General features: G+C 42.7%; 1 protein-coding gene across 1 annotated transcript; it reads left to right on the forward strand.

Annotated features, from left to right (window-relative positions):
• The first annotated feature begins 2,029 nt into the window (after positions 1-2,029).
• SLITRK2 (SLIT and NTRK like family member 2) lies at positions 2,030-6,363 on the forward strand. The gene is made up of 2 exons (XM_072877327.1): positions 2,030-2,318; positions 2,832-6,363. Exon 2 carries the CDS (start codon positions 2,875-2,877, stop codon positions 5,446-5,448), a length of 2,574 nt encoding a protein of 857 aa, XP_072733428.1. The 5' UTR covers positions 2,030-2,318; positions 2,832-2,874; the 3' UTR covers positions 5,449-6,363.
• The last annotated feature ends 11,309 nt before the right edge of the window (positions 6,364-17,672 follow it).

Below are 17,672 nucleotides of genomic sequence, written 5' to 3' on the forward strand. Positions count from 1 at the left end.
CACTTTCCCTTCCCAGGCAGCATCAGCAGTTACCACAAACACATTTCCTATGTACTAGTAAACACAGGCAAGTGGGACAGTATATGTTGCCCCATGAGCCAATTCCAGGACATGATCCTTGCTCACCAGAAAGCTGCACATCACTGAAACTCACGGACATGAAACAAATGTATGCTGTGAGATGAGAGAAAAATGCATTGGACTTACTTCTGCCTTCAGCTATTGCTGTGTGTTGGAGCGAGCCCTGTGAGTGCTGGCAATGCTGTGCCAGGCTGCTCAGGTGAGACCCGTTGAAGGTAGGTTACAGGAACGTGTGTGTGCCTCTGTGTGTGTGTCAGTGTGGGCAGGTGTGTGTATGAATATGCTCCCTTCAGAAAAACAAAACAAAAAATCAGCCTGGGTCTACTTTTACCTTCTCTTTTTAGGCTCATGCCCCTAGACTGTGTTAGAAGGATCTGAAAATAAGATTTGCTATGTTCTGTAACTAGTCCAATTTTGCTCCCCAAACACCATATTCTAATGTTTAAAGCAGAAAACAAGCAAAAAATCTCGCAGAAAAATAATCTGGCTGCTGTTGTATTAGTGTTGTAAAACCCCAGATCTGCTACACACATCCTTCCTGATCTTAGCAATTTTTGCTCCTGAATTCAGCTGGATAAAGAGAGTTAGAAATGGAGCAGCTCTGAGTGCATTTCAGAATCACACTGTTGTTGAAATTCTTTCAGCACCGCACCAAAAGCATGCTCTGTTGTGGGATGCTCCTGCTTTTTCCACAACCTCTCCAAATTTTAGGTATAGAAATTGCAGCTCCTCCAACCCCAAATGCAAATTCCAGCACGATTCCTGCCCATCAGCACTGCAAAGGCATCTGTGCTGGCTGCTGCAGGAAGCTACCTTTTCTGATCTCAAGCCCCATAAGAACAAACAATACATTTCTGCTGCTCCTAAAATGTGGGCTCTGATACTTAGTGTCTAAAGAATAACACAAGATGACAGTACCACTTTTCCCAAGTCCAGCACTCTTTTGGCAGCAAACCTCTACATTCTAAAGACTAAGTGAAGTGCATATAGTTCCCTATAAAAATCTGGTAATAATGCACCCTGCCATATTAGCACTTTAAAAATTCATTGTGGAGTGTCTTTTTTTTTTTTTCCCCGTGTGAACCCAAAGTTTTACCTTCCAGAAAGAGATCAAGAGCAGCCATCCTTTCCCATCAGGCAGATCTGTGCCCAGTGCATGGTGCTTAAGCGAAGTCACAATAACCCACATCCAACAAGTTGCTCTTTTACAGGCAGCCAAACGCTATACCAAAACATCCCAATTTGGCAGCGGGACTAGCCTAGCCAGTGTGAATGATCACGTTAGATGTGGTCTTAGCCGCTCAGCACTCGGGTGAGCTTTCCAGAGCGTGTAAGGATTCAGGCACACGACTGCCGTTACCTGCCAGCCCAGCCTGGTGGAGGGTGTTGAACTTCCCTGAACGTGTGGAAAACGCCCACGCGCTGGACAGAGACAACGCGCGGCAATTTGGGGGAGGGAGTTGCTGCAACCGGAATGGGGGAGAGATGCTGATGCCAGATCCGGGTTTTGCAGCACCCCTGCTCCGAGAGCCAGATTGTGCGTGTGTAGTGCGTGTGCGTTTATGTGTGCGTGTGCGTTTATGTGTGCGTGTGTGTGGTGCGTGCGTGTGTGTGGTGCGTGCGCGCTCGCCGGATGGCTTCTGCCGAAGAAGCTGCTTGACTTGCTCTCGATTTTGAGGGCACGGATTTAGGGACTCGGGGCCAAAAATCCTCCGGACACAGGTAAATCCGCTCGTTACCTTATTCCACTCCCCGGCTCCGAGTCCCCGCGCTGTCCTGGGCGCGGCGCGGCCGCAGGTGCTGCCAGAGCGCTCGGCGACGAGCAGCCGAGCCGCAGCGGAGCCGGCTGCGAGCGCCACCGGGGGGTGGGGGACGGGGGGGGGGCGGGGGGGGTGGGAAAAACGTGTCCCCCCCGCCCCCGGCGTGACGTCAGCGCGGCTCCGTGCGGGGCAGCCGGCAAAAGCCCCGCGCCGCGCCGCGCCCCGCGCAGAGCCGCCCGCGCTCCCGCAGCGGCGCCGCCGCCGCCGCTCCTCGCCTCCCCCTCCCCGCCCGGCCCAACTTCCCGCCGAGCCGCGGCCGGGACGGGACGGGACGGGACGGCGGCGCCTCGCCGGGCTCCTCCTGAGGCGTGCGGCGGGCGATGCCTCTCGCCGCCGGGCGCCTGGCTCCCGGGGCGCGGCGGCGGCGCTCGGCGGCGGCCCCTGCCCCTGCTGCCCCCTCGGGCGCCCCGAGAGCAGGTACGAGCCGAGGAGCGCGGGGGGGAGGCGCGGGGAGCGCGGCTCGGAGGCGCCCTGCTGCCGGGAGGGGGCAGGGAGGGTTTGCGGTCATTTATTCTCCCCCCCGCCCCCAGTTTTAAATGGTGACAGTGAAGGGGAGCCGGGCAGCCGGGAGCGGGGGCTTCGCCGGGCCGGGCAGCGCCGCGGCTGGAGGGGACGGGGCCGCCCTGCTGGCGGCCGCCGACGCGGGGGCGGCCGCTGCGGCGGGCGGAGGGGTCGGGCGGGGGGCAGCGCTGGGGGCCCCGGTTTTCGGAGAGCTCCCGGACGGGGCTTCCCCGCAGCAGCTCTGCAGGCGCTTTCCGAGAGGAAGAGGAGGGGTGTAGGAGGGGGGACTTCAGAGGAGTTTTGCAAGTCCCTGCCTTGCCGCCCCCCTCCCCCCCAACCCTCTAATCTGCTTTGCACTCCTCTTGCAGCCCCTGCTCCTGGCCGTTTTCACTGGGGATTTCTTCTTTCTCTCCCTACCTGTCTTAAAAGGTTTGACTGTAGGTACTGAAGCAGGGATCGACGGCGCATAAAGATGCTGAAGGGTGTTTGGTTGCTCAGTTTGTTAACAGTGGCTGGGATCTCACAGACAGAGAGTCGCAAACCTGCCAAAGACATTTGCAGCAAGAGCCGCTGCCCTTGCGAGGAGAAGGAGAACGTGCTGAACATTAATTGTGAAAATAAAGGATTTACAACCGTCAGCCTCCTCCTGCCGCCACCGTCCAAGATCTACCAGCTGTTTCTCAACGGGAATGCACTGACCCGCCTGTTCCCCAATGAGTTTGTCAACTACTCCAACGCCGTGACCCTCCACTTGGGCAACAACGACATGCAGGAGATCCGCACAGGGGCCTTCAGCGGCCTCCGCACCCTCAAGAGGCTGCACCTGAATAATAACAAGCTGGAAGTGCTGAAGGAGGACACGTTCCTGGGCTTGGAGAGTCTGGAGTACCTGCAGGCCGATTACAATTACATCAGTGCCATTGAGGCGGGGGCCTTCAGCAAGCTAAACAAGCTCAAGGTGCTGATTCTCAATGACAACCTCCTGCTCTCCCTGCCCAGCAATGTCTTCCGCTTTGTGCTCCTCACTCACCTGGACCTCCGGGGGAACCGACTGAAGATGATGCCTTTTGCTGGTGTGCTGGAGCACATTGGAGGCATCATGGAAATCCAGCTGGAGGAAAACCCTTGGAACTGCACCTGCGACTTGCTGCCACTGAAGGCCTGGCTGGACACCATCACCGTGTTCGTGGGCGAGATAGTCTGCGAAACCCCCTTCAGGCTTCATGGGAAAGATGTGACCCAGCTCACCAGGCAAGATCTCTGCCCTAGGAAAAGCTCCAGTGATTCAAACCAGAGAGAAAAACACCCTGTCCTTTCAGACCCACACATCTTGAGGCTATTGCCCACAACCAACTCTGCAATCAATCCCACCAGAGCCCCAAAAGCCAGCCGGCCACCCAAAACCAGGAACCGCCCCACACCCCGTGTCACTGTGTCGAAAGACAGACAAATATTCGGACCTATCATGGTTTACCAGACAAAATCTCCTGTGCCCATCACCTGCCCAGCTGGCTGCATCTGTACTTCGCAGAGCTCAGACAACGGCTTAAATGTGAACTGCCAAGAGAAAAAGATAAGTAACATCTCTGATCTCCACCCTAGGCCGACCAGTCCAAAGAAACTTTACCTTACCAGTAACTATCTGCAAGTCATTTATAGAACTGATCTCGTAGAGTACAGCTCTCTGGATTTGTTACATCTAGGAAATAACAGAATTGCAGTGATACAAGAAGGTGCCTTTACAAACCTCACAAGTTTACGTAGACTTTATCTTAATGGCAACTACCTGGAAATTCTGTACCCATCTATGTTCGACGGGCTGCACAGCCTGCAATATCTCTACCTAGAGTACAATGTCATTAAGGAGATCCTGCCACACACCTTTGATGCTCTGAGTAATCTTCATCTGTTATTTCTCAATAACAACCTGCTCAGATCCTTGCCTGACAATGTCTTTGGTGGCACTTCCCTCACCAGACTCAACCTCAGAAACAACCATTTCTCACACCTGCCTGTGAGAGGAGTCTTGGACCAGCTCTCAGCTCTAATTCAGATAGACCTCCAGGAGAACCCTTGGGACTGCACATGTGACATCCTGGGGCTGAGGAACTGGATAGAGCAAGTCACTGACCAGAACAATCAGCAGTCAAATCCCCCTGTAGTTATCAACGAAGTCATATGTGAGTCTCCCACCAAGCACTCTGGAGAACATCTGAAATTCCTGAGCAAAGAAGCCATCTGCCCAGAGAACCCCAACTTGTCAGATTCTTCTCTTCTCTCCATGAATCAGAACACAGATACGCCCCATCTCCCTGGTGTCTCACCCAGCTCCTACCCAGAAATACACACTGAAGTTCCGCTGTCTGTCTTAATTTTAGGCTTGCTGGTTGTGTTTATTTTGTCAGTCTGTTTTGGGGCAGGCCTGTTTGTCTTTGTCCTTAAGCGCCGGAAGGGGGTGCAAAGCATGCCCAGCAGCACAAACAACTTAGATATAAGTTCATTTCAGCTCCAGTATGGGTCTTACAACACTGAGACCCATGATAAAACTGAAGGACATGTTTACAACTACATTCCCCCTCCTGTTGGACAGATGTGCCAAAACCCAATCTACATGCAAAAGGAAGGGGATCCAGTTGCCTATTACAGGAATCTCCATGAGTTTAGCTATAGCAATCTTGACCACAAAAAGGAAGACCCCACCAGTCTTGCATTTACAATCAGTGCAGCTGAATTACTGGAAAAGCAATCGTCACCAAGGGAACCAGAGCTTCTGTATCAAAATATTGCAGAAAGGGTCAAGGAACTCCCCACTGGAGGATTAGTTCATTATAACTTTTGCACCTTACCCAAAAGGCAGTTTGCCCCTTCATATGAATCAAGACGCCAAAACCAGGACAGGATAAATAAAACTGTTTTATATGGAACTCCCAGGAAATATTTTGCAGAACAGTCTAAACCCGAGCATCCTTTACTCCAAGGAAAGCTACAAACAGAACCAGACTACCTCGAAGTTCTGGAAAAACAAACTGCAATCAGTCAGCTGTGAGGGGGGAGGTGGGAGACAAAGGAAAATTTTTAAATGAGCTCAGCATCACATTTGACTGAGTCTGAACTCAGTGCTGATGTCATCTGTCGCATTCCCAACATTTCCACTTTTTAAATTAGAGAGGGAGTGAGAGAGAAATGGAACCCTTGCAGCATAGCAGGGATATGGTGTTGCTTTTGCAACGTTCCCTTTAAGTTATTTCTATATCTCTCTCCTTTTGACCCTTCTGTAGGAACTGTCACTGCAAATGTATGTTTCTGTAATAGACCTTGCATAATTCTTTTTGATTTGGAAGGAAATGAAGAAGGTGGTTTTTAGGTTTTCTGTTGGTTTTTTTTTTTTTCATTTCAAAGTGGAAGCTTAATGTATTATGTAGAAGATCTCCAAAGATCTTTTTTCCTGGACTATGACTTTCTTTTGTAAATAATAATATACAGTACTGCTGTTTCAATTACCAAGTATAGCCACTGGGCGTCACTTTTTTGTGTTAAAGTGCCTTTGCACTTTAAGTACATTATTACTTAATTGTTGCTCTTAGCTTTGATAAATTGAACCTATTTTAATGTGTTGTATTTTTGAAATTAAAAAAAAATTGTAAAATAGATCTGTATGTCAGCTGCATTAAATCAGAAGGTTTGATTTATAGGAAAGCTGCCCTTCTTTAAACGAATCTAGTTCTAGGACCTTACAGACTCAAATGTAAATTATCGGGCTTTTTTTTCCCTCTGGGTTTGTTTAGAGTGATTCACTGAAATCAGCTGAGAGGACTTAGTAATGGACTAGAGGTTATCAAATGCCTCAGCTGGGAGTAACAACTCATTAATAAAAGACGTTTAACACAGTGTTATAGTGAACTGAACAATTAATGTCCTTAATACGTTGCATTACAGCTCTAACACAGTAATGTTCAGTGGTTTAAGGTTATTTTCATACTTAAGAGAACATTACTCATAATATTTTATGCATTAAATTAGGTATTTTTATACATTTTATGACAGAGTTTATATTTGTAACTTTTTTGGACTGAAATTAACATGTCCTTTTCCTGCCAGATACGTATTTTTTTTTATAAGCAGGGACACCAGCAGGGGTCATCCCACACCTCGTTAAATTTATTAACATACAGGCAAATGAACCAATGCCAAGGCAAAATTGGAACCTGGGTCTCTGGAGTCCTCCAAGGTAGCAGAGATCAGTACGTGCATCACACTAACTTTCAGTAGGCTGAACTATGTCAGTTTTCAGTCTCTAAAGCAAAAGGAATATTGCAATAATTCTAATCTACTAGAGAAAACTACAATTAAGTTCATTATGTGAAATTTGATAAAATGTTTTAAGTTAACTGAATTCCATTCTCAACATTGGTTTTCTTAAGCCCATCAGTGAGCAAACGCAATGTCTTCTCCATTCCCATTAACTCAGGCCTGTTTTGCTTCAAGCTTTACATTATCACCTTCGATTTACATTTCCTTCCTGGAGAATATTGAAAACATTTTTATTAACAAATATACAGTCAAACTTTATTAAGCCTTATTAGCTTCTAAATAATTTTTAGATGCAAACATCATTGTGCAATTTAAACAAACAGCCCTTATTTACAACAAAAACAGTTTTGTTTTGTCTATTGTAAATCCTTATGCAACTGGGATGGTGATCTGCATATAAAGTAGGCCAGGCTTTTCAATTCCTTATTAAAGCAATTGATGGAGTCTGAAAGAAGCACACTGTTTCCTTTTCATAAATAGGTTACTGCACATAATAATCCTTTATTATCACGCAGAGATTCAAGTGGCCTCTGCTGACTGATTTTTAGAGCTTTACTATAGTTAATAATACAGTATCTACAACTTTGAGAAATTTTCAGCAATAGCATTTGAGCTATAAATAACTACAATCAATGTTGTTCTAATCAGGACTTTGCCAAAAGGAAGTTGCTTTGTATTTAAGAGCTAAAGAGGCTTTGCAAGTACATTGCCAGATATCTGAGTCATTCGGTAAACTGTCTTCTAATTATTTATGTGACATCTGAGTACATTAATATGCTAACACGTCAATTCTTTATGTTTACAGTCCATAGCATCTATGGCTGTTCATTAGATCAGGTTTAAAACTGAAGTGCTGCAGTGAACTACTGAAGAATCGGTCTTCAAAATGGTCTCACTTCAAGAAGGAGATGAAATGGTATCACATTAGTTGAACTTGGAACATTTGACCGGAATAGCATCCACCTTTGGTACTTGTTTGAAAGCTTCCAGTAGTGATTGTCTTATTATGGCTCCTTTCCTTGGGTAATTAAAAGCTTTTATTGCTGAAACCCTAAGAAAAGTATAAGTATTATTTTAAAGTAAAGTTATTAACTCTTTCCAGATAGGATTTTAGTATTGCCTGCAAAACAAGTACCATGTTATATCCGGCACTCTAGTGGCTAGGATATTATTATTTGTTTTTCTCTAGTGAACCAATTACATGGGTTTTGCTCAGAAAAATGCTAATTTTTCCTACAAAAATGTTTTCAATTTTCTAGTGTTTGCAAACAACAGAGATAGGGAATTGATTCTTTTAGTAACTTTATCTTGTTTATTTTTACTGTTTCAGCCTCACACTGTCTTAACATGTTTGCTTTGGTAGAACAACCATATTTTACAGAGGTTGCTGTTCCTTTACATTTCCTTAGCTTTCCTAGTGGAATTTATTTAGTAACTAGATTTTATTTTGCATCACCAGCATCACTTAAAAATCATTATTTCCGTAGATCTTTTAGGTTTGTTTTTATACCCTTCAGCTGACATCTATTAAGCAGTTCTTTTCATAGTGTGTCTAGGTGAGAGAGAAGGAGATTTTTTTCAGTTATGCTTAAAGAGATTTGTTTAACAGGGAAAGTGTGTTGGCAGCTGCTGTGTAGAAGGTCTCTACGTTTCTTTAGCTGTGCAGCCCTGGAAGCTGTTGCTTGTTAGGAGAGAGCTGCTTGCTTGAGTAGTGGCTTGATAATGAGTCTGAAAAAATTTTCCTTCATAGTTTGAAAAGTTGAACTGTGAAAATTATGTAACCAGGTTAGCAAAGTATTTTTTTTCCTCAGGAAAATGGGATACAAATAGTTTTCTTTCTTCATAAGTTTTCTTTTGTGAAAGTGGACATAATAACTTCTACAGAAACAGTAACAGTGCAGACTGAAGCACTGTTAAAACCATGCAGTTATCTCCAGTGAAAATGAGGGGCAGTACGCTTCCCATGCATGAATACATTTTTGAAGAGATCTTTTTGTGTAAGCATGAAGTAAAGTTTATCAATGATCTTAGAAAGTAGATTTCAATAAGTAATTTTAATGGCAAAGTGGAGAGAGATGGTAACCTTAAACTACTGTGCCCAGATTGCCCTACAGTTTCTAGGCAGACATCTATCTCCTGGGATGATGCTGTGGCTTTGCTAGCAACAGGACACACCCAGAGGATGACAGGTTAATTGCGTTCCCTTTTTTTCCCCACAAATCAAATGCTGCTTTTTGCAGAAGGCTCTGTACTTTCTATCTGGGTTCTCAAGTCTGCTGCAGAGCCACTCCAAATGCCCGTTGATAGTCCTCCTTTCTGCAGTCTCTCTCTTCCATCAGATTTCATCCTTTTGGGTTCCAGCATTTGCTCATTTCCTACCTAACCTCCATTATCTGCTTCCCAAGCCCTCACCATGTAATGCCCCAACCTTTCCCCTCATATCTGTCCCCCTGAGCTCTCCTTTTCTTCCCCAGCTAGCTCTGGAGGACCTATTTCAGCCTTGAAGGGAGTTGATGTCCCTGCTCCACTGAGAGCTCACCCCTTACCTCCTCCCATGACATTGCTGAGTAGCCCCATGTGAAATGAGACACCTGATCCCAGTGGAATTCTTGGGGGCCATGCTGGAGGAAGGTCTGCATAGCTGTTCCCTCTTCCACTCATTGAGCAGAGGAGAGAAGTGTAAGATCAAATAGCATTTCAGTTTCCACATAGGATTTCCCGTGTGCCAACCCTGGCTATGCAGGCAGCATTTTTGAGTAAGAACAAATGGATGAGCTATCTGAAACTACTGGCATCACATCACACTTTGCTGTAATTTCAGTGAGTTGTCTTCAGCATGGGTTAATCTTGCCAAAATTAGCTACTGAAATGTAAGACTCAGACTGGTCGTGTAGGGTCTCTAGAGTAAATAGCAAAAACCAGGCCATTCAAAGGTGATTTATTCCCTCCCAAAACATATGGCATGAACTGGGCTACAGATATGCCTGTTTTTTTCCAGTAACTGTAGAGAGGATAGATGATGAGCACTGATTAGAAAGCTAATTCCCACATAGCTACAGTCAGCCCAGCCTGATGATTTTCTAGCACACTCACGTGCAATATATATGCTCTGCTGAGTATCTGCCAGTCTCTACCCCAAGACATTTCCATTCTGTCCATGAGAGAAATATTCCCCGTGGAGTTTATAGCCTGCTTCAGTCAAAGGCACTGTCTTTTTATAACACCTTCTTGTGCTGATAGAGAACCATACAGTAGGGTTTACTTTGGTATTCTTTTTCTTCCCATCAACACTTGAGTTTGTAAAATAAAAATCAAACTTTTTAAAGTTAGAAGCTGTAATTAGTAGTGTCAAAATAAAGATACCAACAAGTCAAGTTGCCTAAATAAAAGTCTTGAAGAATACTGATCTTGTACAGGAATACAAATGCCATAGCTTTAAACTGCTCATGAGTGAAATGAGATACTGGAAATGTTAATGAAACTTCTTAGGCTAATCACTGATACAGTTTGTGATTTTTCGTATTACTGTTTTTGCAGACAGTAAATGTCATTTAACAGAGAGAGAAGAAAAAGAACCCTGCTTCCCGAAGTCCCTCCCCCAACTATACAACACCAAACCAACAGATAAATTAACTTAGGCAGATGATGTGACATTTCTTGTATTTTTCCCTTCGCTTTTTCAAAGTGTTTTGTAGGAGAAGTATGAAAGTTATTCTTTTGTAAGAGGATCATTAAGTCTGTTTGGATTATTGATCTCGTAGCTTTTCTGGGCACAAGGCCAATCATTTTGACTAAGGTTTTTAATCATAGCTAATGAGGGAGGTGGATTAATGAGAAGTTTTTTGTTGTTTTTTGTTATTGGAGGTTTGGTTGGATTTTTTTAACCGGTAGATTGACATGTTTATGAATACAGATTAATAGATCACTTTGAATGAAAGAAATGTTGGAGCTGGAATCGGAGATGCAGTCATTCTAAATACCAAATAGACTCAAGAGTACAAGTGAAATTTGAAAAACAAGACATCATAAAACTGGTTTTCTTCCTGATATCATAAACACAGAGGGCCCCCATTTGAGTACAGCAGTGGCTTTTGTTACATGCTGTGAAACATCTGGAGGGATGAAATTAGAGGCCAAATGCACCTCCCTTGTCTTTAAGGATGTTCAGGTAACTGAAGTGTTCAGAATTTGGTTCTCATCTCTGAGTGTTACCCTATTTGTGCATGGATCTGTATTACCACTGATAATGCAGTATGCTTGAAAAAGTAATCAAGGTGAAGTTTGGAAGAGTAGAGCTAGTTGCAGTGTTTCCAAATCTTTTTTATATACATTTTTAAAAATACAATGAATTAACCATTTGTGTAATTAACACCATAGTGTTTTAACTTCTAAGGTCCTTTGTAAAAACTAACTTTCCAGCAAACTGTTCAGATCAATATATGTGGCTAGTTGCAAAACAAGAGCAATGCAAAACGTTGCTGATCTTAAAAAGGAAGGTGGCAATACCATTTAGAAATCGAGATAATGTAAATCCATGTTTGCAGTATACCAGAAATTACACCAACATTACGAAGTGTCTGCAATACAACATCCAGATTCTTTGTGGTGACAGAACAAGTATAGATTTGCGTCTTAGCAACACAGATTCCTTATATCTTCTTTTCTTGCCCTGCGCGTGCATTGCTCCCCAGAGCCAGAAGTGCTAGGCAACAATTATCTTCTGAGTAGGAGGCAGTACAGCCATTTTAAGAACACTGTCTGCATTGGAAAAGGCACAACTAATGTATATAGACCTGTTGCAGTTATCTCCTCTTGAGATAAGACCTATTTCCATACAAAAGCCTGGAAAAAAATCCCCTTGAGATCACTCATAATATGACAGAGTCTATTTTAAGACATCTTGATCTTTGTTCTGAGAGCTTCTGGTCTGAGAGGCAGAGGAATTGGTCTTGAGGCAGTTTTTTCCCATGCTATAAACTTGTTTCCTTCACCCCAGGGATTTGTTACTGACTTGGTCCATGCCAGTGTCTTAGCTGGACAGCTAAAATGAACAGAAAATTTTGAGAGAACTATGAAAATGTAATGACTATATAAATTCTCTTCTAGTCACAAAAGAACAAACAACAATACCAAAGCAAAGCTGTCACAGAGGCTTTTAAAGGTTTCAGGGTACAGTCAAATCTGAGTGATTCAGGTGTAGATGCAGAGTACCTTTGGTAGCTTTACACCTGAGTGGGTCCAGTGGAGTCCCCTGGGACTGGCACCAGTGACAAGAATATCACCAAATATGGGCAGTCACTGAACTCACCAAAGTGTGAGTGGCAGAGGAGAGAGAAAAATGGTTATGTCCTCTTACCATCACTTAAAATGCCATTTAGGAGTTTTCCAGACTGAACTCTCATTCACAAATCTGAATTCAGCATACTCCAAGTTTATACCTGAGTCACTAAGATCAGATTTTCAGTAATGTCTGAGTACTCCATGATGTAACCTTTTGGCTTAAAGTGTGGCCAAAATCTTAACTGCTATCACCTCTCCTGCTCCTGGGAGGGTGAGGTTTTGCTTGGAATCTCAAGTTTATTATATCTCTGCTAAATTTTAATTCTTGATTATTCCTGACTGTATCTTTGCTATGGAGGGCAAGCTAAGTCTTCTTAGCTTGCTATGAAGCTATGGAGGGCATAGCTTCTTAGCTTGCCCTCCTGCTATGGAGGGCAAGCTATATGTTCAGCTAAGTCTTTGTTTTTTCTTTATCTTCTTTCACAAGTAGCCAAGTTCCTCAAGTACCAGGGCAGCTGAGACTTGAACTGCTCAGAAGAGTTTCAGAAACTTAGTGATCCACTCAAGTGAGCAAAGCTTTACCAAAGCTTTACTGCTCCCATCACATCTGCAGTGTTCTGCTGAGCTGTTGCTTTTATTCAGATGTATTCCAACTTGAAACACAAACACACTAATAAGTATCTGTGGAAAACCTTACAATATTCAGCTTACATGCTTACTTACAATAGAAAAAAGAGATGGGGTTAGAGGTTGGGAAAAGCCTTTCAAATTTTCTGGGCTTTTTTTGTGAAGGTTTCAGAGGGGCTTATTATGATTATTCGTGAATCAAAAGGAAATCTAACAACACTGTTGTGTGGGGGGTTTTGCCTTTTTATGCAAGATAGTGGAAAAAAAAAAGGGGAGGGAAAAAGGTAGATTATAATTGTCTTAACTGTCAAGATGTTAAAAGGAGACTACCAGAAAGCTAAGGACTTCAGTGCTCATAATTCAAAGAGCTTACACAAATGCCTATTTTTTGTGGAACTTCTAAAGGGAAATGGTACACAGACTGCTTTCCTAATGGCTAAGGGAACTGGACAGGCAATTCTCATGGGCAGCTGAGAAATCCCAGCCTTAAAGTTATACCAGATTTACTGCAATTCAGACATAAGCATGGCTCATGTGAAAAGACAATGATGGTGGGGAAAATGCTTAATGCTACGGCTCACACTTTAATTAGTGGTGTAGTTTTTAGCTTCTGTTTTCTGAGACCATATTTACCATCCCATCTAGCTCATAAGCTACTTACCAGAACTGAGTGGATAGTTCTTATTTATTAATGTGGCCTTCTTTTCCATAATGCAATGTTTACAAATTTGTTTGCTGGTGGCTTATGTTTTCCATGGCTTCTTGTTGTTCTCCAAATAATGCATGGGAATAATCCCTAGCTGTAGAGTCCTAATGGATAATTCATAGTGAATGCCTCAAATTGAACTACCAAGGACTTTGTTTATACTATTGTATTTATTTATTTATTTGCTCTAGATAGGGAGGCAGTGGGCCTAGTTAAGAGCTCGTTTGCTTGGAATTGAGAAATTAGTGTTATTTTCTTAGTTCTGCCAGTGACCTTGCACAAGGCATACCTGTGTCCCCATGCTTTAATTTCTGCTTCATTAAATGAGGAGGTTGATACTTTCTGCCTTAGTCTAGTGAGATTTACTGATTAGAAATGTTAAGTATAATCGTTTTTCAAAACCAGTGCTTATGGCTTTATAGCTTCATGCAAATACGGCAATAGTCTACTGCTTCTTTCCCTGGCATATGTTATTCTGATCTAAGAATGTGGTGTGTACATTTCAGATTTAGTTTGGTTTTCTGTTTTTACAATTAAAAACAGACCATGAAGATTACCTCGTACAAGGAAAAAATACTATCTCCTTGTAAAAGGAGATGACATACATGGAATGAAATGGGGGGGAAAAAAAGCTACAGTTTGTTTTTAAACTGTTGAAAATGCACAATATCCCATCTCCTAAATTTTCCCTCTCTGCTATGTTGAATCACCTTGTCTGTTTCTGCCCTATAGAATCCTTTCAACAACAGTTCTTGGCATACCAGTTATTTTTTATTCACCTTTTTTCTGCATGAAGTCAGTTTGGCTATTGCAGACAGCTTTTATGCTAGTAAGTGAGCCAAAAGAGGCTCTGAGTGGCAGACAGCTGCTGAAATAAGAACCTGGCACTCTGGGGAGAGAAAGAAATTCATTCAACTTTCCTTTTCTATCTCTTCCCTGTACTCTGTAACCTCTCCTTTTTTCTGCTCCACAGTTACTGTAATAATTCTCTTGCCCATTGAATGCAGAGTGTGGGCATATTTTTCCATATTACGGCCCAGCTACATACTGTAAAATCCAACTATTTGTGTTGGAAAGCCCACCATTTTCCACAGACAGTCTTCCAGAACGTTTGTGGACAAGTCATGCCTAGCAATCTGAGGGTGCTTCAATACAACAGAGAGCTGATTTGTAAATGTAAGACTACATGCTACGAGAATCTGTGGCAGCATATCCATTCAATGCAATGGAGCCACAATTTCACCTCCACTTTTAAATTGGCTTTTGATTAACCTACTAAAATTCATTCACTGGCTAGGCATGTTATTCTGGTTCAGGTTTAGATTTTGTGCCTGTCTAAATTTTGAGACTGCTAAGACTGATGCTCTCACTTTCCTTGCTGATTCATAAAATGGGACACGTGAACAGTTGTTCCTGGTTTCTAGACTGTAAATGGCATGGGGTTTTTTTGACTGGATGTGGTAAGTGCTCTGATCCCATGCACAATTTTATACTTCTAGATAATCAGCAGTTGTTTAGAGGCTATTTATATAGAACATAAGATACATGGTACACCACAAAATATTTCTAGCAGTGCAGTGTAAACAATCTGTCCTGGACCAGCAAAAGTACATCAAAAGCAGTAGTTCAAATAGTCCCTCAAAAGACTTGTTGTCTTTAAGTTCTGGGAAAAATCTGCATCAAGGAATGTAAACATTCAGTGATCCTTTTAATGTGTTCATCTTAGAGATTTTAAGTGTTAACTTTTCTATCCTAAGAATAACAGAGTTATTATTTAAGTAAGGGTATCCAGATCCTCAGCTGCTGTAAATAGAGTTTAGCTCCATAAACATCCCTCAATGGCTTATAGTAGCTGAGGATGCAGCCACTTTGTTTTGTAGACCTTTTAACCTAAGCAATCAACATATACCTATAATGGATCACCACTATGAGCAATGCCGTATGTTGTTCACTTTAATTTCACTGCTTTAGAACCAATACAGTTTGCTGTTTTGGAATTTTACTCACATTTAAAACAAGAGATCTTTGAAAGTTCACTACGTAGTTCGTTTTGGGATGCAAATGAATAATTTGTGCAATAAACCTCTTTGATACATTTATACATTTGATGCTTTACAAACCCTTTTAATTCTTAAGTCTTACAGTTAGTAATACAAAGTAGTGAGACAGAAAGGCATATTTTTGTGTTCTCCATTTGAGACTCCTTACTTATTCAGAAAGATCAAAGCTACTTAACAACTCTTGCATACCTATTCTGCCACCCTGTTTGGAGTGAGTTTGGATGTGAGTTTGTAATCGATGGCAATGCACTGTAACAGTAAATGTACTTTCAAAGAAAAATAGCTGTAGAGTCTTGGGACATGCACAAAGTCACATTTAGAAAGTCATGTTTTCCCAAGGATGGCCACAGCTGTTTCTTCTTCTTTGTCAGCAATACATTGTCTTCATCTAAAATACATAACCTTATTATTATGCAAATATTTATGCCACATTAGAACCAAGCTTGCTCTTTTCACAATAGATAAGCTTCCTGTATTATTACAGATAACGACAGTCCAATTTCTGAAAATATTCTGTTATTGTTTCTTTTTTTCCTCTGCTTTTTATTAGTGAAGAAGTTGTAATTACTTGGTCTTATTCAGACTTTCCAGAGGAAGAACTGAAGTCATATTTCCCACACATTGGGATTCCAATCATTGAAATTCACTTCTTTCTCTTCTTTCTATTGCCTTTAAATAAAGGAATGTACTAGGGAAAAAGGCTCAGCTCAGTCTGGAACGATACAAGTGCAAGTCAGGAATAATTGAAAATAGTTTTGATCACCCTTTGAAATCCTAGATTAAGCAGTTTTGCTAACACTCAAAGAAATTCACTGGAACCTTTTGATTTATTGCACAATAGGTAGAAAGCTTCTTTTCTTCTTCTTCAGGCTCTTACCCTGCCAATGGATATTTGTTCTGTAAGTAGCACTGACATGAAAAGTCTGAAGTTGTCCACTTTTCTCCCTTTGACCAACATTCCCTTGGTAAACAGAGTACCATGAGGAGAGCAGTGTTAATCCTCTAAGTTTAGCTTTGTGAAAAAGCCACACTGAAAGCTGTGAAGGCTTTGAGCAAAATTAGCAAAACTTTGCAAGCCCTGCCAGGATCTTTCCAGAACACTTGCCATTATATGAGATTCTAATTTAATAATACCCATAACAGTTTCTTCCAAATTAATAAAATATTAGTGTGGAAATAACAGGGGCTATATCCTTAGCTGAGGTAACTCCATTTAGCAACATGGATTGCAATGTTGATTGCAATGCTAGTTCTCTGATCTGTTGAATTTTGCTTATTAGTTGAATTAATTGAATCGATAAATTGAATTTTGCTGAGCAGTCAGGCTGAGTAAGGGCCAGGATGCTTCTGCAAAGGGGGAGTAAGGGACAGAAGTGGCACTGCAACAGAGACACAAAAACAGCCCAGAAGAGAAGGTCAAGGCCACCAAGAAGGTGCCCTTCTAGGAGGGACCCCTTCACTTACACCTAGAGACAGGCTCCTCCAGCTCGACGTGCCATCCCACATTCCACAGTCAGGCTTTGGTGGGCTTTGGCATAACGAAACCAGGCAGCGGGCACCTGGCCTTTTTGCTTCCCCAAGAACTGCTTGCAGGGCATACACAGCCAGCCAGTTGCACTGGGTTGTTGTCTACCCATCCAAAGCTGTCTATGTTCTTTTAAACTTGGCTGATTTGGTAAGAAATCCAATGGGCTGGTAGAAATCCCAGGGCTAAGGAATTCAGCCTGGAGTGCTCTGTGTTTCAGCTGACTGGAGAAGTGTGAACCGCACACACAACTCTCCTCGGGAGAGCCCTAGGAGTCTGCCCCAACCCTCCTAATCTCATTGCACTGAATAAGCTGTCACTATTATTAAAGAAAAGATAAAATAAGTGAGATGTCTCAACAACTGCACAGAGGAAGATAAATATTAAAATGGTTATATAAGATGAAGTACTTGGAGTTGGAGGTCAAACAGGAATCCAGTGGTGGAGCCGCTAAGATACAAACTGGCATCCCACAGGATAGTCCCTTGAATGTTACGAGTTGCTGCTCTGTCTGTGACAACAGCTACTGCTGCCACCAGAAAAGCACAGATCAGAGGTCTCCCATGGTTTCCAAAGGTTTTTTTTTTTCATCATTACTCATGCTGAGTCAGAGTTCTCCCAAATTTACCCAATGAAATCAGTCACACTGTGCATAGGGTACATATAAACATGGGAGGCAAAATCTGGCACTGCCTTCTTTTTAAGGGACCTGATGGGCTAAACAAAGAAGACTCCCACTTTGCCACTTTGCCACTTTACCA

Source organism: Ciconia boyciana, chromosome 12 (genome assembly GCF_034638445.1).
Source record: "Ciconia boyciana chromosome 12, ASM3463844v1, whole genome shotgun sequence".
Lineage (NCBI taxonomy): Eukaryota > Metazoa > Chordata > Aves > Ciconiiformes > Ciconiidae > Ciconia > Ciconia boyciana.

What these genes read in the sequence shown, in the direction of transcription:
- SLITRK2 (XM_072877327.1), top strand. Translation starts at nt 2,875, where the DNA reads ATGCTGAAGGGTGTTTGGTTGCTCAGTTTGTTAACAGTGGCTGGGATC.